Source organism: Argiope bruennichi, chromosome X2 (genome assembly GCF_947563725.1).
Source record: "Argiope bruennichi chromosome X2, qqArgBrue1.1, whole genome shotgun sequence".
Lineage (NCBI taxonomy): Eukaryota > Metazoa > Arthropoda > Arachnida > Araneae > Araneidae > Argiope > Argiope bruennichi.
Genome location: NC_079163.1, coordinates 87,703,540 through 87,729,908, shown reverse-complemented (window position 1 = coordinate 87,729,908; position 26,369 = coordinate 87,703,540). Strand labels below are relative to the sequence as shown.

The 26,369-nt window shown below is 29.1% G+C and overlaps 1 protein-coding gene across 2 annotated transcripts in view; it reads right to left on the bottom strand.

The window, feature by feature from the left end:
- LOC129960235 (serine protease 30-like) overlaps nucleotides 1–26,369 on the bottom strand; it is a 78,677-nt gene that overhangs the window by 37,305 nt on the left and 15,003 nt on the right. For both annotated transcript variants that reach the window (XM_056073497.1, XM_056073498.1), the window contains exons 4-6: nucleotides 18,782–18,892; nucleotides 8,983–9,199; nucleotides 1,164–1,296 (exon numbers count right to left, since the gene is read on the bottom strand). In XM_056073497.1, coding sequence (XP_055929472.1) covers nucleotides 1,164–1,296; nucleotides 8,983–9,199; nucleotides 18,782–18,892 — 461 coding nt within the window. The remainder of the gene's footprint in view (nucleotides 1–1,163; nucleotides 1,297–8,982; nucleotides 9,200–18,781; nucleotides 18,893–26,369) is intronic.

The window sequence follows — 26,369 nt, the reverse complement described above, 5'->3', positions numbered from 1 at the left end:
TAAGTAAATATCATAAATTTTATAGAATCATGTAATTAAATTTAAATCAAAATTAATCAGTTAACTCATAATTAAGTTCTGAAACCATTAAAACATTGCTTTGTTACCATTAAACATTGCTAGGAATAGATATCGGATCTCCAATTGAATCTGGAAGTTGAGTAAAAAAATTGACAACAAAATTTAATCCGTCTTCGAATTCAATTTAGAAACATGAAAAAAAAAATAAGATGGATAAAAGAATGTAACATCCATTTAAAGCATGCGAAAACATTCATTAGATTTATAGTAAAAAGAATACAAAATTATAAAGAAAATCAAATTTATGAATAAAAATACAAGGATCATGAAGAAGAATCATTGAGAGAATAAATTTCTCAATCGATCTTATAATCTTGAACTTTTTCTACTGATTTTTTTTTAACTCTAAACCACAAACCTATTGTATAAAATAATTCTTCACCGACGAATACAAAATTTATTTCAATGTTTTAGAAAACACAATCCAGAAAAAAGGATAATGAAATATCAACATGGAGTAAGGAAATTTCTTGCAGAAACATCTGATATTGATCTAAGGAACGCCATCTCGTTTTCTCTCCTACACGAGCAGATATTGAAACATAAATTTTACTTTGTTTTCATAAATAACTAGACAATATTCATGGTTTTAGAAGAGTTGGCCTTATAAGAATCCGAAAAATTCAAAACATCCATGTGAAGAATATGGAAATTTCTACTTGTCTACTTGAAAAATCAATACAGGAAATTTCTACTTGTAGATGTCGAGAAAATGTTTAATTAAGGGAATCAGTATACTAAAACTTTCGCTACTTAGCTGTAAATTATGGGACGACACTTCGTAAATTGTCCTACTTGAGAAAATATTAAAACTTTCTACTTAATCCTTTTTTATAAAGAAAATATTCCCAATTTTAAAAGCATTGGTCCAATAAAAATCTAAAATAATGGAACTTTACTAAATAATTTTAAATATGAATCCTTCTCGGTGTTGAGGTAATTTTATTTCTTCAATTAAAGTATTGGTTCTGACCATTGTTTGGGCGGAATTTCTCAAATTTTAAATAAAAATTAGGATTATAACGCCAAAATCTTCTTTATATAAATCATCAGATATATATTATAATTTCGATAGTACTTACGGGATCCCATGACAATCCAGTATATTTTGGATGAATTAAGATTTCTTTTATGTACCTCACTTGTTCTGTGGATTCATCTGTTTCTTTGAAAAACTTTCCCAGATGAACTGTCCACAAGCTGGCATTATTACGACTATAAAAAAAATAATGGACGTAAATTAAAATCATCGAGTAATGCTAATTTTTATTACAATGCTGAAACTCAAATGAAATTTAAAACGAATTTATGAAGTATGTAATTGACAGAAAATATGGATCTTTTAATAATTCGAAAATTTATATTTAATTCAGAACTAAGCATGACATTCAAACATAGATCTATCACTTTTTTTGTCCACTAACACAAAATTAACTCAAGATTAAACTAGTTCTTAAATTTGCCTTAAGTAAATATATATATAATATAAAGCTTGCGATGAATTATTTAATGATATTGAGACAGAAATGGTACTGATACTTAATCGCGTGCATGTTGCTTGTATACCCTAGCATATAAAATTATGATTTTGCTCGTGAAATAATATACCGCATTAGTAAAATTATTATTTATTTTTAAAAATATTTTTAGATTATAAGGGTTTTTTTTTTCAGAAATGTGTAGATAATATAAAATAATATTGGTACTTATATGGCGATTAAATTGCATAAATGAATCATGTATTGTTTTTTAAACTTTGTAGGGCTTAAATTTAATTTTAAACATAATTTTTTTAAAGTTATGTGAAAATTTTTAAAAGCTAATTAAGGTTTGTAAAAAGATACGTTTAAATTAATTTAAATATAACTTATAAGCACTTTTATATTTAACTTGACATTATTCTTTTTTTAATGAAAATTTATAGTTGATTTTTTATTTACTTGCGAGAATGATATGTGCTAGACAATTGAAATTTTGTGCACATGTATTTTTGATGTCAATGTAGTACTTTAATATTTTCTAAACTTTATTATCATTTATGGTATATATAAATTAAATTAGGTTTTAGTAAGTACCAGTTGCTCCCAATGGTAAGAAATTTAGATAATAGAACTGCAAATTAAGAAGTAAAAAATAATTAAATTTTAAAAATCTGATATTTTTGTACTAATTAAACTGTTTTTTACTTTTTAAGTTAAATTTATTAAAACTTTTTTACCACTTACCTAACACTCATACATATAAAAATGCATATTTTATACTTAAAATAAAAATCATGCTATTTAGAATACTTAAAGGAAATTTTTACAATTAACATTCTAAGAAAAGAAAAACTATAGAAAGCTCTAAAGAAGGTAAAGAATACATGACAGAAAATAACAAATGAATGCTTAACTATAATTTTCATAATTTATATTCAGTAAATGAAAAACCATAGTTTGCAAAAGAAAAGAAATGCAGCATTATTTTATAACCTAATAAACACAAATCTCATAGTATCTTGAACAAAAATTAAAAAGAAATGTTTATTCAATATTGACTCCTTATTCTTTAAAATTTCTGAAGAGCCTATATGTAAAGTCGAAGTAAATCTTTTGTAGTTTCTCGAAGAGTTTCATCTATACTCAAGACACTTTATCGTATGTCTTGTTCTAAATTTAACTTAGATCACAAAACTCTATTGTATTCATAATCTTGTAAAACTTCTGTCATGGAACAAAATATTGTTTCGACTTTCTTTTTTGCTTTCATACTTGAAATGAACCCTGTGGAGGAATCATCTTAAATTACATGCGTGTGTCTTTTGCAGGATTTTACTTGATTTTTAATCTGGAAAGAATTTCGAACTCCATTTGTTTGTCAAAATATTTTCCTAATTTAGAAATCACGAAGACGGTTTAGACGCATTGTAAACAACTCTGAAAATTTTATTAGAAACAAAGCCTCAATAACAATTATTGCTTGTAAGTATATTATGATTCTTATCTATAGACTTTAATAAAAGTTTTTTAATTTCCTTTTCGAAAAGTAGTATACAGATTTTTTATGATTAAAAACCATTTTAGCAATGTTCAAAAATATTGTTTTTAATATGTTTGTTACTTTTAACAGTAATGAAGCAAGTAGATTTGTGGGAAATTTTGCTTTTCTTCTATAAACGTAAGATGTAGTTACTCATTTGTATTTAATTAAATTTGAATTTGCATTTTATTTTTTCTAATTAAACTAAGAATTGTCTGCAAGATCACGTTATCTTCAGGATATATATTATAGCCAAAGGTTTTGAATTATAAAGCTAAAAGATATATTCAAGAAGAAAGAAAATAAGCAAGGAATGTCAATTCGAGTTTGAATTTATTGTATATTTGTAAAATCTTAAGTCCAACTTAAGATTATAGATTTAGATTATTTTAACCTCGTGCGGTAGCAAATTATCCCACCATAGATCAGATATTTTGAATACATTCTTTCTATAGAGAAACTATTGACACACCCCTTGAATTTCATATAAAATAGTATAGAAGTTAACTTGAAAGCTGGTTATAAGAACGTATTCTAAATAAAGATGATATAAGCTTCATGTTGTGTTATAGGTTTGAAATAATAAAATAATTCTGAATTGATTAATAAATAATTCTGAATAATTCTGAAAATTAATTAATAAATGCAATTTTTAATTTCTTTTTTAAAGGGAAATTCCCAATTTTGAAAATCCATATCAGAATCGGAATTTTTGAAATTGAGAATTGTGAGCTTGAAATATCTAGATACTTTTGAAAAATATTGATATATCTTTACTTGAAAATATATTCTTATCTTTTTCTGTTTTTAAGGTAAAACGTTAATTTTTTTTTTTTTTTTTTTTGTAACACGTCACTATAAATGAGCTTTAAATTTGAGCCAGATTGATTGGTATCCCCGAAACGTTCTTGCATACTCTCTAATAAATAAACTTGAGTATTAATATTGCAAATGTGGTCAGTGGAGATGCTTAAGGAAGGACTTCCAAAAATGTCTTGAGATATTTTTTACTAACAATAACAAAGTTTAACGCTCATGGCACTTTCCATTACCGCTGGGGTCCGTGCCTGCCACTCAAGTCCCTGTTCTCTGGGTGGCTGTGGACAAACGGGAAGTAAACAGCAGGCGGGAGCGCCATCTATGAACAATCCGCAACAATTAATAACTGTATGCCATTGGCGAACAGTTATTTTGAAAGAATCTATTAGATCGCGATCTTCGGCGATTAATCGCTGGGATGCAACTAATACAAATATGCTAGAAAATCCAGTGTGTATTTTTCCCTTTTCTTCCAGAGCGATTAAAACCAAAATTTGAGACAAAACTATAATTTTAATCACAAAATCACATTATAAATTTCATATAATTAAGTCATTGTGTTTTGAGTTATTATGTTTGCATGCTCGTGAAATTACAGGCTTACAGACGGTCTACCCTTAGAGGGATTTGATTCCGAAATCGATACATATTTATATTTTAAATGTTAAATCTGTGTACCAAATTTCATCCATCTAGCTCTCTCCGTTTTGTAGCATCCTGTTAGCCTATATTCGGACAGCCGGAGAGACAGACTTCCTCAGAATGGATTTCCTTCAAAATTAGAAAGAAATCTGCAAATTTGGTGTAAACAAAATATACCGAATTTCAACTATCTAGCTTCAAACACTTTTGATTCTCAGACAGGCAAACATAATTCCAAAATGTGTTATTCGATTTCAAGGAGGTCTGAAACTTGCAGATTCGTCAAAATCACGAGTTCGAAAAAATTTTTTTAATCTGTTCTTTAATTATATAGGATTTATTAACAAATTTTGCTCCTGTTGTATATGTACATTCTGATAGATTTCATTTGGGATGTTTTTCACTTCAAAATAGTTCCATTCGTTTTATTATTTCTCTTAATATAGAAAAGAATGTTTGAGAAAAATTCATTTAACTTTAAATATTGTGTAGGTGATTCAAAATAACATGGTCTTTTTCAACTTTTAAAAAATAATATATTTTGTTCTGATGACGTTCGACTTATCTGCTTTGAAATCAAAAATAATTCTACAGATGTTATTACTACTCTTCATTCAATGGTACATGTCTGAGCAAGACATGTTTAAATTCTTTGCAAGGGATTTGAATAATAAGAATTTTGGGGCTGTTTAAAATTCAGTACACTATTTGGAGCATGATTAAATAAACATTGCCTGAATACGAAATGCAAAAAAATGAGAACTCGAACTAAAGGGAATAAAAAGAAAAGAAAAAATAGAGAGTGCAATTTTAAAAAGCATATGTATTTTTAATCACGATATAAAATACCAGTATATACCATCTATTTCGGTCTACCATTAAAATGCCTTATCTTCTTATTCGTAATATAAATCAAACATTCAGCATTAGACAAGCAATTTTACGAACATTCTGATCCACTATCAACCTGAACATTTAAAGAGCCAACGAATTTCCGAAAAATGGAATTTAATTTAAATTTTCAATCAATTTCTGAAAAATAAATGTTTGTAAACAGATACCAGCATTTCCTTCGTCAAAGAGAAAATTCTTTTGCTTTTGTTTAATAGAACTGCATAGATTAAAAACATGTATTTTAACAAAAAAATTCAAAACCGATTTTCTCTCTATAAAATGAGGTTAGTATCTTCATTTTCACTATAAAATTTGTTTAAGATAAAGTTTGAATGGAAATGTCATTTCTTATTAACGATTTTCAAAAATAGGAGGTGCACATTATAGGAGCTTCTTCTTCTAGATGATTTTGCAATTGTAAGCAAAGCAAAAATTCTGTTGAGTGATTTGCTCAAGAAATTTCTTAACAAGTGATTCTTATTATAATAATTAAATCTCAGTGTTTATCTTTCGAATAACAATCTTTTGAGATGGTGAAAAAAAATTTGGAAAAATGAATCATCCATACGTTGTCCAATATTTCTCTTTTAAAATTTTAATTTGATTCAGTGCTGTGTCACTTACAGTTTCAATCATTCATTCAAACCACACAACACAGCAATAGCCCTTTTGTGCTTGGCGTATCCATAACACTTACTCTGTATTAACATGCAGACATATTTATGTGACAGCAAACATTTTCTGAGGAATCCCAAAGATTCACAAATAATAAATGAGACTCAACACGTATTTCTCAACACCTGTCTAACTAATACCAAACACATATGAGTTATTCTTAATTCTCTTAAGCATTTTAAACAGAATTTCAACTTGTTTCAAGGGAAGATCATTTGAAAGATAATCACCTAATTATTTACAGGTATGAGGGAATAACGATTTATTACTTCTAGTTTACCCTAAGAAGACATCTGGGATTCTAAGAACTTCAAATTCTTGAAACCTTAAATTGATCCTCTGCTAATGAAAAAGAAGACACCTTTGGGATTCAATATATTTGAAAGCTTTTAACTAAAAGCCTCTATTAATTTTCATTCTGATAGTTACTGTCACCTGTGGACTTGGATTTATTAATATTATTTTAAAATAATCTTTAACGGTAGAGATTCAGTAACCTGATCTTAGGAGATTTGAAAAATATCTTTTGTTTTGGTTCATTGTTTCATTATCGTTTGTTTTGGTTTCCTCGTTTCTGTATAAAGTACAGTTTCAGTTATCTGACATTCAATCATTCTAGATTCCGTTTTTAATCAACGTCGGTTCCGAATTAATGAAAAATTATCAACCTTAACATGCAATCTATAATTTCCCCTATGAGCAATGATAGTTTTGGGTACTTTGCGACCCTAGACAATGCACCATTAGGTTCCCTTTTTAATAAGCTAGTCAATTTATTTAAGTTTTCAATATATATTAGACTAATTTTTTATTTTAATAATTTTGTGAAAATGCCTGTTTTTATTTATGCATTATAACTAATATCAAAATAATCATTCAAATAATACGCATTTATTAATTACAAAAAATAATGCGACTATTAAAAATAGGAATTTTATCTTTGAAAAACGAAAATGAAATTCATCTTGGAAACAAATCTGTTTATTACATTCGACACTTCTAAATGTTAAATAAAATGTATGTATAATATGTTTTTAGGACAAGTAAATTTATTTAATACTAGAAGAGCCGCCGAGGCATTTCCTGAGACCGATGAAGAATCCTTTCCATTAAGAATCCATGAAAATCCCCCCCCCCTCCCCTTCCGCTTTTACAGATCTGCAGTGAAAATATTTCAGCTCATAAGGAAAGAAGTTAAAAATCAATAAAAAAAATATTCTACCGTAATTTTTTTTAAATCGAAAAGAAGCATTCGAAAAATAATCTCAAAAAAAATGTGAAAAATATAATGAAATTAGAACGTCAGACTATTTTTTTAAACTTCTGGAAAATCGACTATTTTACTTCCCAGAATTTCATTAAATTAAATTAGATTAGAGACGTAAAACAAATTTCTTTGCAATGGCAACAGTTTTTTTTCTTCAACAGTGCACATAATTATTCTTTTTATAATTATTAGTAGCAATGCTAAGCTCAAAAATGGGCACACAAAAAAATCGCCCAGAACAGCATGAAACATTGAATCAAAATGCTTCTACATTTAATTTTAAAATTCCGATTTCGAGAGGGCATTGATACCTGATAGCCAAACTTCATGGTAGTAAAAGCGATGGGATTGTCTGGGCATCGCAGACACACACGTAAGCCCAAATATCTTTTTAAGTATAGATGAAGCACATAATGTTTATAATCATATGATATTTCTGTCTGAATCTAAGGATAAATTTCTGGGGAAAAAATCTTTGATTTTAAAATTAAACAACATCACGAAAGAAATAAAGCCATACAGCTAAGAATATATGGAGAGTCAGTATATTAGAATTTAAAATTCTTTGTCGATGTTTTTTTTTTATAACATGAAAACTGTCTTCTTGGCTATAGATGTATAGACATTCTATTACTTAACTCAAAAATGATTGCTTCCTTAAATTATATTGCTCTTTTACTAATTATTAAATGAATTTTGAATGTATCAGCATTTTAATTAAATAATGCTGCTATAAAATGCTTGAAAACGACTTTAATTAACCACACAGATATTTACATATTAAAAGCAATTCTTCATAGGATTAAAGGCGGAATTATTTCAATTTAACCTGTAGTTTAACAGACAGTTTTGGAAATAAATTTACACTTTGGAAATCTAGTAATTAATTTTCTACCTTTTTTATAAAGAACATCCACACCTAAAAATTGAAAGATTGAAGCAAATTTTTATGCGAAGTTATTAATATTGACTATGTGACAATGTGATTTATTGACTTGAATGAAATTATTTTTAATGGGACGAAAAGTATTTAATCATTTAATGAAAATTTTCTATTAAATTAATGTTCTTAAAAGATTCCATATATCAGCTTGGTTGTTTATTTTCTTTTTGTTTTGTAACAAAAGATGACTGGTCTTCTTTTAAACTTTGGATTGGTGCGGCATGGCCAAGTCTGGTCTTTTGTCCCGCTAATCCCAAGCATATCATACAAGACAGCAAAATACAAAATCAGCAGCTGTGAATTAATTATTTGCTATTGAATTAACATCATCTGAAATAACTAATCCCCTTTCAATTTATACATATAACAGAAAAATATTTTTAAAAAATATCCGTTTCTGCTGAGATTTGATGATAAATAATCCCCTTAATTTGCACAGAATGTTAAACTTAGCATAAATTGTAGTCCTTAATTTAATTATAGTTAAACAATGTAAAATTACTTTAAAGCGTTTGCTTCTCAGACACGAAATTAAATGGATAATAACCCGATACTGAATAATGTTATTTCATCTGTTAAAGCAGCAGAATAGAACTTTTATAAGTATCGCCATAAAATATTCCTGCATTTAACTACTCACTCTCTGAAACAGTGTGCTGCAGTGAGGGCCCACTGGTCATTTATTAAAGCTGCGCCACACAAATGGCCATACAGACTATTTCCTTTACGTCTCAGAGAGCATTGCCAAGGCCAACTTCCAGGAATAGCGGCTCTTCCTCCCACTATTCTGTCACCATTTCCGATATCTGGCGCAATTGGAGCCAGCCCACACGGTGCAGAGTGTCGTACGGTGTAACCTAGAAGATGAAATTTTCAGATAAATCCTCTCAAAATCATTATAATTTAATAAACAAATTTTATTTTCTGTCCTAATATTATGTCCTTTTCAATTTTAATTGTTTTAAAATGCTAGAAATTTTTAACTACATTGAAAATTTTATTATTAAGGTTAACATTTTAGAAATATGTAGAATTTCTTACGTTGAGAAAATCGAAATATTATTTTTATCAAGTAAAAAGTTTTGGAAAATAAAAAGTATTTTGAAAAATTTCAGTGAGAGAATGGGAAAATTTCCACAGGGCCAAATTATCTTTTTTTTTCCATGGTTCAGAATGAAATTATTGCAATTTTCAGCTTTCGCCTATTTGATATCAAGTAAAATAAAATTTGATAATGATATCCAGCCTACAGCACTCTTCATCTAATCAGTAGCAAATCTCCCATTAGAACTGTAGATCTGCAGCACTCCCTGAAATTATTTTTTAGAGCCTTTTCGCTTTTTACCTAATTTTCTTACTTTTCCACACTGAGAATTTGACGCTTCTTACTTATATATATATATTTATTTTTATTTCTGGGAATTCAGAGTTCAAATAAAATGAAATGAAATAAAATAATAATAATGTGAAATAACAAACCAAATAATAAAATGCAAAAAACCAATAATAATAATAAAGTGCAAACCAATAATAAAAGGCAGTAAAAATGTGAAAAGGAGACGGAAAATGAAATAACAAACCATAGAAACGAAAATAAGGACTGTCAACAAGCAGTCCAAGAAAGCTCTTTGCTCACGCGATTGATTGATACGGTGATCAAAAGCGTCTCTTTCACTCTTTGGCCTTTTATGAGTTTTGATTTCGATTTTTGATATTTGGGTAGAAATACATTTGACTTATTGGATGCTCATTTCCATTTGTTGGAAGTCAGCTTCGAAAAAAAGTGTGTAGTTAATATTCTAAAATGTTATTCAGGTGGAACTGCTTATAAGGAGGTACCAGTTGTTATTAGTTGATGAAGTAATGAACATTTCAGGTCATTTTTTGCACATTTTATTTGATATTCCTTTTGAGCTATCATTATCGAGCTGAATGGGCATAGATATAATGGGGAAATGGATTCTCCGATAGTTTTATCTTCTGAATCATCACTTTAATATCCGCAAGCTATTCAATTGACAAAACTACAGGATATTTATATCATTTACTTGTTGTTTAACATTTTTGAAACAAACAAACTTTATGTCTGGGTTTGAAACTAAAAATCCTCTCCACTGCCTCTAATATAAAAACACCATTAAAAAGGATCTTTTTTATAATTAATTGAAGTAAATTTTCACTTCAACTGGCTTTCACGGTCACTGTTAACAAGTCACGGCCACTGTTAATATTGAGGATAAATTTTCAACAATGGTGGAATTCCCCTTGAGAAACACTGCATTTGTTTATGGAATATTATATGTAGCATTTTCGAGAGGCTCCAAGAAACAGAATTCAAAATATACTTCATTTCATTACATGAGGCACACTTAGATATAGCTTAGCATACTGAAAATATAGTTTATCCTGAAGTTCTGGCCAATTAAAATATTTGCAGCTGTTTCTAAAGCATTTTATGTTCTCATGCCGAACATCGAGCCCAATTTAGTATTTTAATTTTATCTTCTTGGCGAATCAAAAAAAACAACAAAAATCTTGTCTTATCAAATAACAAGAATGCATTTGTAATAATCCTTCATGCTGAATTTAAAAGTAACATTTTAATTTTTACCCTATTCTAGATCATGAACCATGATCATCCACCTTAAGAAAAGTCCAAGAGAGCCTCTTCATTAGAAATTTGCCTTTAAGAAGACAATGCTGCTAGTACTGAATTTCTAATTCAACCAAAGGATAGGACATGAAGTGATTACTATTGAGTTCAAAATCCGCTCTATTTATAATGATGTAGGAGACTAAAAGGTAGGTCAGTAACTCAATTATCGGCTTCATTACAGGTATACGGATCGAAATCGTGAAAGCCTCTTAGTTTATGTACGGGACACTGATTTCAGGAATTTAATTCAAACCACAGACGACACGTGCATCTAATTGATCGTTGTAAGTGATAATTTTGAAACTTAAGAATACAACCCACTGCATGCAGAAAATTTTATATTATTATATGACTATTAGTTAAATTTCTTAATTTAATATCTAAAAATGAATTCCCCTATTCTAAAAATTGCTCCCCGGTTCTCCAATTATTGATTCTTATTAATCATTAATTTTTTAATGCTTTATACAAAATATTTTTAAGTCCGTGGTGGCCTGGTGGTAAGGTCTCGGCTTCGGAACCGGAGGGTTTCAGGTTCGAGACCCGATTCCACCGAAGACCCGTCATGTAAGTGGGTCTGGTGCATGTTAAACGCCCTGGCCAAACGTCCTCTCACTGGTGTGACGTGGTGTGGAGAGGGGGGGGACCCAGATCGGGTGTCGTCCTCGTCATCTGACCAGGTTCAAAATTACGAGGTCCGTCCCAAATTAGCCCTAGTTTTGTTTTAAAACGGTACGTTAATATAACTAAACAAAATATTTTTAGTTTCCTTAGAATTCTGTATTATTATGATTACTCTATAAGATATTTGAAATATCAATGACAAAAATTGCAGAATTGGGAAAAGTTCAGTTATTAATTTTGTAAAATGGAAGAAAGTAAATAAATCTGGAGAAAACAATTTATCTCCTTGCGAAATCAAATGGTTATATTCTCAAATGACGTAGTCCCTTAGAAATAATATATTTGAAATGAAACCATATACTTGTGCTTAAGTACTTTTGCTAATGTCCCTTATTAATCATAAATATAGAGAACTTGACAGTTGAACTCTTTTGTCCCCACTGAGTATACTAATTTCTTACTCAAAGACGTCATCTTCAACAATAAAGACACAGTCAAGTACATTTGTCATTTGAGACTGCTGAAACAAAGAAAAAGTAAAAAACAAGCTACTGAAAGCATTTTCCAAATCATTTAAAGCATTCTTAGTTAACCACAGAAATGAATGATGGCGTCTACCTTCACCTCCTATCCTTCTGACTTAAATTTTCAATGCTAGAAAAGAAAATGTAGTTTGTTCTTCTAAGTACTCTCTGTAATTTACTTGAGAGCTAAGTTTATTCCTTTAGTACGTTATATTTAATGGGGAAAAGAAAAAAGATTGTTAGAAGACACAGAATATTTTTCCTATCCTTCAAAATATACTTGTCCCTTACTGAATAATCTTGTTAATCCTATACTTTTCTATGTTATATTATATATATAAACTCCTATATTTTCAAGATTTTCGAGACCCCATTTTTATCTAGAGAATTCTTTAAGATTCCTAATAATGGAAATTAAATTTTATAGTCAACTGTTAATTAATTATAAATTATAGTGAGTGTGTTGTGACTTTCCAATGAACTGCCCGGTTTTAAATATAATATTTTTAATTTACACAAACACAGCTACACTACAGAATTTACAAACACACATAGACAACTAGGTAAAAGAAAACAGTATGGTGGAGGGATTCCACCGTTTCCAACCGAAAGCATTCGGCGTTAGCGCAAGGGTTGCGCATAGAAAAAAGTCGACCTCAGGATGCAGGTCTCCCGTTCAACTGCTTGTCTGTAAACGCCACAAGAGGCTTCTGTAAAACGCCACAAGGGGGCGCTCTCTGCTCAAGGGGAAAAAGAGGTGCTACAAAATAAACTTACGATAAATTTTGCTAATAATTTTTTAAAGTTTCGTAGTGACTTTTAATTAAAAAAAGTGCTGAAACATTAGAAAAGAAAAAAAGAAATCACGGTTAACGGTTTTAATGTTATTGTATTGCTCTACACGATCTATTCTGGTTGATATCCACAGTTTAAGCACTTCTGCTTTGAATAAACTATGTACAGATGTTAATATCAGCATTAAATTATCAAATCTTAGATGTAACCTAATTTTGTCCTGAAAACCTAAACTAATACTATAAATGAATATTATAATGTAAACATATTTTTGTTTTACATACTTGTGTTTTTTATCCAATAGTTTCACTGCGAATTTATGTATTTTGCTTCCTTAGGCAGTGCACATTATGAGGCCCCCTTTTGAAAAGATGGTTAATTAATTTCACATTTCAGCACGTTTTTAACATGTTAATTACTTATTTTAGACTAATGTTTTTTATCTTATTAACTTTCAGAATACCTATTTGTTTGATATTTATCTTCCATTTTTTTTTTTTTTTTCAAATTCATTCATTTAGTAACTACAAAAATAAAATTCTTTAATCGAAGTACTTGCGGACCCCTCTCAAGCAAACGACTCTAAGCAGCTGTCTACTCTGTCTAATTGGAAATCTGCTCCTAATGAATTTCGAAATTTCAGGAGCTAAAATGAAAATTTTGTTCATAGAAACCTATGTAAAAAAAGTTATTTTGAGTTATAGAAATATTATTGACCTTTGTGTTACTTTTGAGTTACGAATCTAGGAAATATAGACGTAGAAAAATTATCCAGCTTAAAACGGCTCATTTTTTTTTTTTTTTAATGTTGCAGAAGTCAGCATAATAGAAGTGAGGTTCTGTGAATATACAGACTTGCAGATACATAATTTTAAAAAAATTCTAAATATTCAAATAAAAGAAAGAAATGATGATTTATAAGAATATAAGATTAATTGTAACAATTAATGCTCAAAGCTATCTTATTAAAACTGCAATTTCTGTTTATTATCTAAACAGTCATAGAAGAAACAAATTACTCTAAACAGTCATTCATCACAAAAACATAGTTTCGTGTGCATTATTAATATTTCTTTTTATGAATCATTAATGTCAGAGTTTCAATTTGATCTTTCTTTTAGATTCTTTTTTAACTAATATTTTCTGGTAGAAAGAAAATGGACAAGTCTTGTCCGATAAAAAGTAACTCAACTCAATTAGAAGCTAACATCGTTACAAAGCATGCAATTGAATATTCCCAACAAGAAATTGATAGAAAGAAAATTTTTTCGTCATGGTTAGAAAGCAGCGATATCTTTGGAATAATTAGAACAAATAGTTTCGTATTTCAATCATTATAATATTTCTCTCTGAGCCGTGTTCATATTCAGACACAGACTAAAAATATTAATAAATGCAAAATGGTGTCTCTGACTTGATATAGCAAATATATTATTATACATTTGTATTCAAATATCTCTTCTAATAATATACATTGATTTTCAAATGATACTTTGATTTTTTTTTTCTTATTTTTATTCTACATTTTGTTGATTAGGAATTTGATATGAAAGCTTCTTTTGTATGTTATAGATAGATAGATAGATATACATATGTATATAATTCTTTTTCAAACTTCAATTTTCTATCACAGTTTAACTTAATCTACTAACTACACAAACAATTCGCTGTATAAATCCATTCGTTATAATAATGCCAATTCCTTTCATTATTTTTCAGGATAATGTTTGTGGGATTCTTTGCGTTTTTCTATTCACTTTTTTTAAATTTTTTCTTCTGTTTTGCATTTTTGAATTACTCTTTTCATTCTTTAAATAACAATATAATAAGAAATATTTTTTAAGAAATCGCATATATAATTTGAAATTAATTATATTTTGAATATATTTGAAAGTATACATTGTGGGCGTCTATCGTAATAGATGCTTTCAACAAAATGTTATAACGGACCATCCTAAGATTTATAAATAATTAATGGTGAATTTAAATAACTATCATAAATTGATTTTAAAGTAAAATAATGAATTCTAATTTTAAATTTAATAATGAATGACTGTCTCAGAAATGTGAACATCTTTGAAGTTTTGAGTGGTATGTGATCTCCTTGTAAATGAAAAGCTAAGTAACCAGCCATCTAATACATTATGCAAACTATCTGTGTCGTATATCACCCCTCTGCAAACCATCTAGTATGATTATAATGTAGGGTGAATCCCATAAGACGACGTACGCAAGGTTGTACGTAGACGTCACTGAACCAGCTTTCATTTACTTAATATGCAATTAATGCTGAATTTCCATTGCCTGCTAATGTAGTTTCACCTCAGAAAATGAATTTATTTCGTTACAGTTATTATGTTTTTCAATCATAGAAACCCTCTTTGGCTACTGTGAATGTGATAATTATTTGTATACATAATGTTACTTAATACGGATGCTTTTAAGTTAGTATAAATGATTTTTATCTTGGAATTGTTAAGAATAATGGGGAATAAGCTAGAGATAAAATATAAAATGTCAATATTTCTTTTCTTCTTTTTTTTTTTTTTTTTTCCCCATTCGGAATTTTGAGAAAAGAATTAGTTATAGGAACTTGGCATTCTTACATGCATTGAAATGAATACCGTTAAGTATAATTCATGAATCTAAAGAATTTATGTATGTAATAATGTGTATTTCTCCTGAAGAGATGGAGTTTCCTGTCCTTTTCTATGTTACTGAAATCCCGCCAGGATGTGTTTCGTGTTACTCTTAATAATCTTTATGATTAGGCAGTGGCATAGCAAGAGTTATAGACATCCGACACAATTTTTTCGTTCCTTCATGAGGTTTCATTTCAAATTAATTAAAATTAATTATAAAAACGTACTAATGTTTTGTCCTGATGTCGCTAGGGGCATTAATCACTCTTGCCCCCCCCCCGATCGCTACGCCACTATGAATGCGCTGATAAATGAAAGAAACAAATTAGGTAAAGCGTTTTGTTATTTTTTCGTGATAAATTTTCGAATTTGAAAATGAAACTTTATAAAGCTTAGCATCGTGATTTTAAAAAAAAGCTGTCGTCCTCTATCCGTTTAGGATCAGATTTGGTATTAATCAAACGTTATTACAATTCCCTATATACAAAGGAAAACAAAACTTTTTGAAAGTTAGGGAGATATTAAAAAAGAAATTATTTATTAAAAAAATCCATTGATATCATAATATTTGAAAAATTAAAATTTGTGTAGGATTACAAAGGATTTTAAATGGAAATAGAAAAATACCTCCGCCAGCGATTTACGTTATCGACGAGCTACCGAGGGCCTTACTTTTGCAGGATTTCTGTAAAACACGTTTTTTTAATCAAAACTTAACACAAATTACAGCCAAAATGCAACTTTATTAAATCTTAAAAGGAAACCTCAACAAATAAAAGACACAAATATGAATCTGCAGTCAATCCTTGCAAGTTTCGTCATCAATTGATTTATAATTATCTGTGTTTCACACCATTTCTCAGTTTTAAAGGTTCTTATTCTTAATTTTTAGAAAGACTGAAGAATTACTTTGCTAGTATTTTACTATACTAAAGAGGGATGTTTTTTAAGTAATTTCGCATTTCGCAAATTTTATTTACGTTATAAGCATTGAAGGGATTTGGTATTCAATCATTATATGATGATTACTAGCGAGTGGGTCCGTAGGTCATATTCCTATCCCCTACCCTATTTCAAGCATAGAAGAAACTAGAGCAATGTCATTGGCTCGCACCACGGCGAATTGCTAAAAGAGGCAATGTCAATATAAGAGAACTGCAAATTTGTTTCGGTTTTTGATGCTTGAAATTCATGCATCATAATTTCCAAGCAACGAACTTCCCCTTTGTATTTAATTGAGCGACTTTTCTTTTTTTCCTTTTAACTCAATATAAAAATAAAACGATTAAAATGCATCAGCCAAGAATTTGCCTTTGAATTCTGAAAACAAAATTGTAGAAAGCAATGATGTTGTTCCCGTCAGAGGCAACTTAAAATTCGTGGTGATCCAAACCAGTAATATATTTCTTAATAAGGCATTTGAAGAATTTACTCCGAGCTTCTTTTCTTTTTAGATTTATTATACAATTTAAAGGATTTGTATTAATAACAGTATTTAATTACATATTTCCTTTGCTTAAAATTTTTGAATGATTTTTTTTTTCTTTTTCAATGACGTAAATAATGAAAATTAATGTGTATTAAGTTAATATCCAATCTGCTAAAAATATTTCTGGGATTTATTATGGGATGAAATAGCCTTTTTTTAAAAAAAACTTTTATTTCTCGTATTGTATATTTTGCCGATAGATCTCTTATTGTCAGAATGTTTGAAAAAATTGCTTTTTGACATTTATTCAAAAGTTGTATGTTTAGAATTTTAATAAATATTTCTTTCTTATAAATTCTTTAAAACTGTGATAATTATTATTATGGTTTATATTCAATCTATGGAAACACTATTTTTTACATTCCGAAAATATTAGAAATGTACGCAAATTCCATTTGTTAGAAATATACGTTTATAAATAAGTATTTCATTTAAATTTTCAAAAATTTTAAAAACAATGAGATTCTATCACATTTGTACAATAAAAAAAATTCAAACAAATGTTAAATTAAGATGTTAATTCAATTATATGTTTTTTTTATTCTACCCGAACACTTACGTCACCCGTCTATTCATTTCCTTTGAAGTTTGGCTCTAAACAACTTTATAGGATACGGGCATTTTATTTATATATATATATATATATATATATATATATATATATCTTGCTAATTAAACTTTTATTTATAAAATAATTATATTTGTCAAACTTGTTTCAGTAAAGAGCATACTAAATTTTCAAACATAGTAATGATTTTTTTTTCATTAAGTCACAGGGAAATTATTCAACTATTACGCAGAAAATTTCATTAAGAAACGCCAACGGCAAACAAATATTTAATTAAGTATCGGCTAGATAACGCTATAACATTATAAAAGAATAAGCTAAATTCATTCAATTTATGTGATTTAGCTTTGAAATGTATCAATACAAAATTATGTTCTGTATGCTGAGCAAGAACACGCATGATGACATTCGAGGAGTGAACCAATGATACAACCTGAATAAGCGTCCAGATGGACATTTTGGTTTTAGCCATTGAGGGACGTGAGAATCAAAGAATTAAAAGAAGGAACCTCCCCGCATCGCCGCCACCAATTGAATGGGGTGGGGGCACTTTTATACTTCTACAAAGGTAAAATGGGTAGTCTGTCACCGGCTCCCCTTTTTCTATAAACTGTAGAATGAAAGGGATTAAATTGGAGTGAACTGAGCTGTGAGATTATAGATGAGTTATTTGGAAAGTGGAGGTCAACAGAAGTAGTTGCATCAAACGACACTAAGGTTGAATGTGCTTTGTGCAGAAAGGTGAGGTATTGTCTGTGAATAGAAAGCGAATCTATACAATTCTAACATTCTGAGGCAGGAGTGAAAATTGCAAGAATGAAAGCTCAGGTTATGATCGCAACTAAAATAGACTTAATTTCAATTCTACCATTCTTCATTCATCAGTAACTAAGCCTCGTATATGTATATAAAACAATTTTTGAATCTATATTTAAATTATACGAACATAGAGTAATTCGTGATAAATTGGAAATTCTCAGCCACTGTAAATTTGTTATAAACAACTTAGTTATCTACTTAAATAGATACCGAAAGCATATTATGAAGGGTGTATTAAACCGAAATGTCAATGAAATTCTTATGAATTTTCTCTTTTAATAAATGCCTTAAAAGTGAAAATTTTGAAAATTCCATATCTTACCGCATGATTCCTCGTCAGTTCCGTCGCCACAATCGTCTTGTCTATCGCACATTAAATTCTTTTTTACACATTTTTTGTTATGGCATATAATTTCTTCGTCGGTACATTTTTCTGTAAGAAAAAATAAAGAATTATAACATTAATAAATTGCAGAAAGATTCATTTTAGTTTATATATAAAATAAAAAAGGGAAACTTGGCATGAAGTAGATTATGATGGATGAGTCATTCTCATTTAACTTTTTACAACTCCTGTAGATGGCAGCATTATACTTATCACGGTTATGTCTCGGCTTTCTTTTTTTCTTAAATTTTATTATTAAAGAATTGTGGTATGCTTCTGGTATTTATTAACATCTGGTCGTAAAAGTCATCCATGAAGGAGATTGCATTATTTATATGCATAAAATGTGCACAATTTTACCGTCTAAGCGGCTTTTCCACTCGGGATTCCTATCGGGAAAAGAAAACTTTAAAGAAATCTTTTCGCGTAGTTTTTTTTTTTTTTTTTTTCAAGGAGGAAGGACAAAGCGCATCGTGTATATAAAGCATAAAATAAAGTTAAAAACATATAAATAAATATAAATAGGAAATATGATTTATGGAAATGTTCGTAAAAATGAATCGTAGCAATTTTGTTATATTAACATATTTAATTTTTATAATATTTTTACTTTTCCATCAGCAGCGTAGCTATAAAAAGAAAGCTCGCTAGCCTTAGGTTGGAAGCTAGTCTTTAAATCATGATGACAAGATGAAAAATGTACACTTTCTAAGCTACTCAATAGACGAGACGAAATAATCACGTCTTGCCATACATGCGTGTATATAAATATATAATGATTAACTAACATAAAACTAAATAAAATGATTATATCTGTAGGTATTTATTATTATTTGATATTAATTAAAATTTAGGGGCAAGTTAAGGCAAATTCCAGATTGATTAAATAATTGCATCCGAACTGTTTGATATAAATGATTAATTTATTATTCATTTGTATTAAAATTATGTTGCCTAAATCCCGTCAAATCCTCTCCACCCAAAATTAAAAGCCAATTATTCAGGTGACACCAAAGCACCTGAATACAAGAAATAACAGGCCTGTAATATGTTAAAGGATTTCAGTAATTATTTCTTCGAAGTAAGTAGATGGTGCAAGGATATAAGTTGTGGGTAGACAATTTTTTTATATAATTTATATACATTTAATATCAAAATTTCTTTACCGCCTCTTTCATTATTCCTCATATCTTTTTTTTTATTTTATTGCATTTTATCATTGAGTCAAAAATGTTTAGTATTTTATTTCAACATTTATAATATGGTATTTGTATAGTAGTATTTTAATGAGAAAAAAATTTAGCTGCTATTTTTTAGCATTATAAGCCTTGATCTATGTTTTTGCTTCTAATTTTGCTTTACATTCAATATTAAATCTCAAGGTTTTTGAAATAAGGATATATAACATTATCAATCAATAAATATCCTAAGAAATCCTATGGTCTTTATATTCCTGTAGTATACTTCTGAATCAATACCAGTATAAAGAATTTGTCATCCTTTTCATTAATTAAGAGTGGCCAACGCACAAATGAAAAAAAAAGGGGGGGCGAAACTTTGTTATCTGATAACATCCTACCGCATTATCAAAGTGCGCTGTAGGATAGTTGCTCATTTAAGATTAAAAAACAAGGGGTGTTTTTATTATTTATTATTATTACTATTATTCCAAGCGTTTCAAAATAATTTGAAATCATGGCCGCAATATCGAGGTTCATGCCAGAACATCCAACATCCATTTTCAGTAGAAAAATTAATAATTTTTATTCATACAAAACTGCGTCAGTCTTCGCAATTTACCACGTGTTCCAGTTAACTTTTTATACATATTTAAATTATCTAAGCTTTTTTCAGTTATCTACTTTTTTTTCTAATTTTTTTATTGTATTGTTATTATTGTTCAATAATTTCTGAATTTCGTACTTTGCATTTTTCCTTTTAATACTTTTTTTTAAATTCATACTCTATCAGTGGCGGATTTCCAGATGATTTGATTAGTTTATTAAACGAGGGGTTTCATACTACGCATTGCCTTGAACCTCAAAATGTCTTAATCCACTATTGTACGTTAAGAACAGTATCAATATCGTCCAAAAAGTATAAATTGATAAGTCAAATATTTTATAAAAGTAAATGTTTTGAACGAAACTTAATCTCTCCACATTTCTTCATACATCGAAAAATGTTCTGTATTTACAGAAGTTAAAAATAAGAGAAAATGTCCTAAGTATAGATTTCTACCTTATAAATAACAACTCGATAAACCAAAGGAATACTAAAATAAAAGTAAGACTAGACAAAAATACTTAATCTTGGCTCCGGTTATTAAAGTCATACTCGTATTCTATGACATGGGTGATAGAGTATTTAAAATTTTCTAAGAAATCAGTTTAGATCCAACCTTGCCTCAAGATCATGTAAGATACGCATCTGACTTTTCGCTAATCAGTGCTTTTTGATATTAAAAATGTAAAATCTTTATTTATATTTGACAGTTGTATAATTCTTGATTTAAATAATACTTTTATCACCCCAGTTTCTAATCTTTCTAAATGTGACATTTTATCTGCAAATAGGCAAATAATTCCCCTACCATTGTGTAATAATATTTCTTTCCAACCGATTCAAAAAAATATCTTTCAAATTTAACAACAAGCCAAACTACTGTGAATAAATTTCTTTTCATTTTTTATTCATGATTGAATTTAATGCCGAAGAAGAAAGAAATAATTTGTAAAAGTTATTGTTATCACTACAATTTATAAATAAATGATTTAAAAATACGTAGCAGCAATACATTATTAGCATTTTGCTACGATTTTAACCTACGTTAGCGTAAGATAACATGGATTTTCCTTGATGAAATAAGGTATTCCTAATAAACTTAAATACAACTAGCAACTTATTATTACATATTTCGATGACTTTTTATGTGACTCAGTTAAATTTAGAAAATTTTATTTGATGAAATATTCAGTGAAAACTCATTCTGAATAGCTTTTATTCTTAATGTTAAACCGAAATCATAAGAGGAATAGTGGATTGTATTAAATTTCAAGGTTACATTTATTAAGATAGCCAAAGCTCGCATCAAAGAGACGGTAAAAATTGAAAATAATAATAAGAAAAAAAATGCAGCCTTCATCCGGGCTTTCACCATGGGTGGGGATTGTTGATGCATACAAAGGGAACAAAAAAGGGGGATCAAAAAGGGATCACCAGAGGAGGAAGGCAATATGAACAAGATTGCGCCTCGAAATGCTATTCTTCGACATCATTTCCCTCTATTCAATTAGATGCGATAGTGTAAGTGTGAATTTTTGTATTTCCTACTGATATGCATTAACAACAAATAATCTACTATTTAAAATCCTATGCAAAGAATTGTTAATAGATACTTGATGAAGATTAATCTTGAATTGCATCGAATAGTGACGAATACTGTACGCGTTAAAATCATGTAAACAAAGCGTAGTGAAGAGATCGGATCAGAAGATATTAATACTAAATGCTCATGAAAATTTCGTGAAGGTATAATATTTTTATATCCATTGCATCATATTATTTAATCAATAATCATTAGTATGTACTTGTTAAATGGCATAATTATTATTATTATTTTTTTTTTGTCACAAACTCTCAAGTACATGCATTTTAATTCTGCGACATTTAGTTAACACTCTCCGAAAGGACTAAAAAATTATTTCATTAAAACGATATCGAATGGAGTTAAATTAGCATTCTTACATTACACAAAATGAAAAATAATACAGCTTTTAACATCCCGTCCCATTCTTATTGCCAAAATATTTTATCATTTTACATGAATTTTTTTAATTATTTAATATCTGCATATTTAATCTAATTTAATAACAAATCCAACTTTTTATGTTAATTTAGTGAAAAGAGTAATTGTAGGTACAAAGTTTTAGAAAGATAAATTGCGGACTTCGTTCAATATAAATGCTTTCTATTATATTAATTTAAATATTTAAATGGGAATTTTTTTGACGTTCTTACGTAACTAATTAACATTTTATCCAAGTACAGTGCAATCATTACTTTTCGATTACTGCGAATGAAATCAAAATGTATGGGTTTTTTTTCCTCTACTTTCACTGGGATGACTCGAAAACTTTAGTTCCCATACACTTCAAGGACTTCCAGGAAATCTATCACAAATTTAATTTAAGCCTTCATTTATTAAAACTATGTTGTTATCAACCTTCACGCTCTGACGATCACATTCTAAATGAACCCCTAAGAATGGGTTCTCAAACTCCAATGTTTGCACTCGCAACAAAATTATATACATTTCTTAAGTTAGAAGTATTAATTTACGAAAACGTAAAGCTAAAATCAAAGTTAAACTTCTCGAGAAAAATGCAATATTCGACGAAGAAATTTTCGCTTAGCCTTTTGTTCTTGAAAACTGAGTTTTTGTAATTATACCTTAAAGTTTAGATTCGACGCCCTTCACTGATTTCTCCCCTAGCTCATTTATTTCTACCAACATTAAAGTCGTCATGCTCTAGTGATCAAAGTGTGCGTTTATATAAAATTCAATAGAAACAAAAATTGTTTAAAATTATTGTTTCAGATAACGTTTGAACAAACTAAAGCAAATTTCTGCATTTTACGTGTACCTATGAGAACGAAATCTACTCTATATTTACCACCAATTAATACTATTTTCCATCTCGTGGATAATGATATACTCACAGATTTAAGTAACATCAAACCGGGGAAGAAATTCTTATAGAATTTTAATGCAAAGATTAACGCGCCGTTTTTATTTTCGGTTCGTTTTTGGTTAATGCTTTTCAAGCAAAACTTTTCTTTCGGAAGTTGGTTGTTCCGCGTCGGTGGATTCCCTTTACTCAAAAACAGTTTAAAAGAAGAGTAATTTTGATTGCAGTGTCTGCAGTTTTTTTTTTTTTTTTTTTTTTTTGTATTATACGGAACAGTTTGAGCATGAAGGGTGAAACATTTTTTTGGATGTCTGCGATATAATTATCTGAGAGTAAACAGTGTTCGGAGCAGACTGGCATTAAATCATACCTCGACTTCCAGTAAATATATTTTTTATATCTAGATACTATTTTAAATTACTTTGATTTCATTTTTAATGTTCAGGATGAAAAAATCAATTTGAAAGCATCTATTTGATTTCGCCTGAGATGAACTTAGTCATGTAATAACGAACCACTGTCAAATATTATACAATATAACTATTTTCTCTTCATACAAAAAAAAAATTCGAACGTTGAATTTTCCCAAAATTAATTGTTTCATTGAGAGTAGTCGGTTACCCAATCGATAATAATTGTTTTGATTTTGGGAGAAAAACAGTCATTCCGAATTTTTCTCATAGATGGCGCTGCACCTTCAAAGCAACTTCAGACAAGCAAAACTCGCGACAAGCGATAGAGAATTTACTTCATCACAGAGTTGATATTTTTTACTATCTTCCTCTTATTTCAACATCCGTTATCTTATGTTACACAAACCACATCCAAATAATTCTATTCAATCTAAGTGAGTGCTAGCACGAATTGTTTAAGAAACTGGATTGCATGTACAATTCCAGTTTAATTTGAAGATTTTGAAAACCTCATACGTAAACAAAAAAAAAAAAAAAAAAAAAAAGGCTTCTAAGATGATTATATAGTATAGTATAGTATAGGATAGGATTTTTATCCCTGCTTTTGCAATATAACTTTACCTGTAGACAAAATAGGTCCAAACTGCTTTATTAATGCGCTGGGGGGGGGGGGGGAGGTTACAGAATGAGAATAATTTTAGTGGGAACTGCATGGTCTGTAATCGAGGATTTTTGATACAATCTGTATATTGGTATATATTCAGAATAAGAATTAAATTGTTATTATAAATAGAAGAGATTTTAAAGAGAAAAATTCTTTAAAATTAACCTCTTCGACGCTTTCGTTTATATTCAGAAAATTTCCGTCTTTCTTTTCATATCTCATCCCTATTTTTTGAACTATCCGTACAAAATATTCGATGAACAATGCATAATTAATAAATTTATTTTATAGCATTTTCTTTTATCATTGTTGAATTTATATTTAAAAAATACCACATGTTTTGTCCTATCTGTTTTTCCCAAACTTCAGAAGTCGGAAATTCGAATTTGCTCACATCTAAATATTCAGAGGGTATTCAGCTGTCTCGTTTAATTTAATTATATTAATGTCCGGTTTTTGAAAGCAACATTAGAACTGTTTTGGGATGAACCTCACAATTTTGAACTGTGATCAGATAACGAGGGTGACACTTGACATAAGATATTAAATACATTAAATATTTGACTGATCCTGTTTTTTATTTATTTATAAAAATTAATTTTAAGAAATATCCTACCGCCTTGTTTGTTCCGTATAAAGAATGGAAAAGAAATAGGTCTGAAACTGAATAATTAATATAATTGGATAAGTTTCTCATTTAAAGAAAATCAATATTATTGTGCAATAAAATTTAAGCAGGTGTCTTTCTGCTTTAAGTTAATATTTTTACTCTACTGATTATAGTTCATTCATAATTGTTCTAAGCATTTCTTTGTTTTATAAGGTTGTATGAATTAATTTAAAATCGGATACAATTTGCAAGCATTTATTTTTCATCTTGTAGGAAAATATTTTTTGTTTTGTTTCAGTTGCATATGTATATAAGTTTTTTAAAAAAACATTTGAGATAAAAATTTCTTCTTTTTCAAAGATAAATTAATTTTCAGGAAAGAAAAACTAAAATATCTCAAATGCCTACTCAACTGTTGTTTGTTTCTCTTGATTCAAAACAGGGGTGTCTTTCAGTTTATTATTCCAAATTTTATAATGAATTTTATGGTGTATTGTTTTATAAAATCTTCCAGTTAAAAGTGCAAAAATAAAGCATCCATTTGATTTTCTATTTTCAAGTTCATTAAAAATGAAAATGTATTTTACTCACTTTATTTATTGTGCTATTCATTCTTTATCATTGACAAAGTAGAAAAACCAAATCAAATAAAAGGTATTTAACTTACTTTGTTACATATTGAAAAACTAAGGAGGTGGCGCTTAGTACTAGATTGAAAGTATTATTGAACCTTTAATTTTTTTTTGGTGGGGGGTAGGGGGTAAGTCAACTAACTGACTCTCCGACCCACCACGAAGTCACACGGATTTAAACCATAAAGCTGTATGACCGGTCCCCGCAACAGCAACACTGGCGGGAACTACGGTTGAGTCCTAAGGGCCACCACCGGCCACGGTACAATCCTCCCCGAAGGAAGTAAGTCCCGTCATCGATGGGAGCAACCAGATCCCCCACCTATTTGTGTACCCTCCAGGGTGACGAGATCCAACCACCATGCCGGAAGCATCTCATCCTCAATTCGAGATGCCCCTCCTGGTGATGGAGGTAGGGGATAAGTAATTTCTAATATTTGTAACTATTATTTGCCTCATTCTTAAAAATATTCTCTGTACCCCTTTTTCTCTCACTGATTTGGAAGTAACAATAT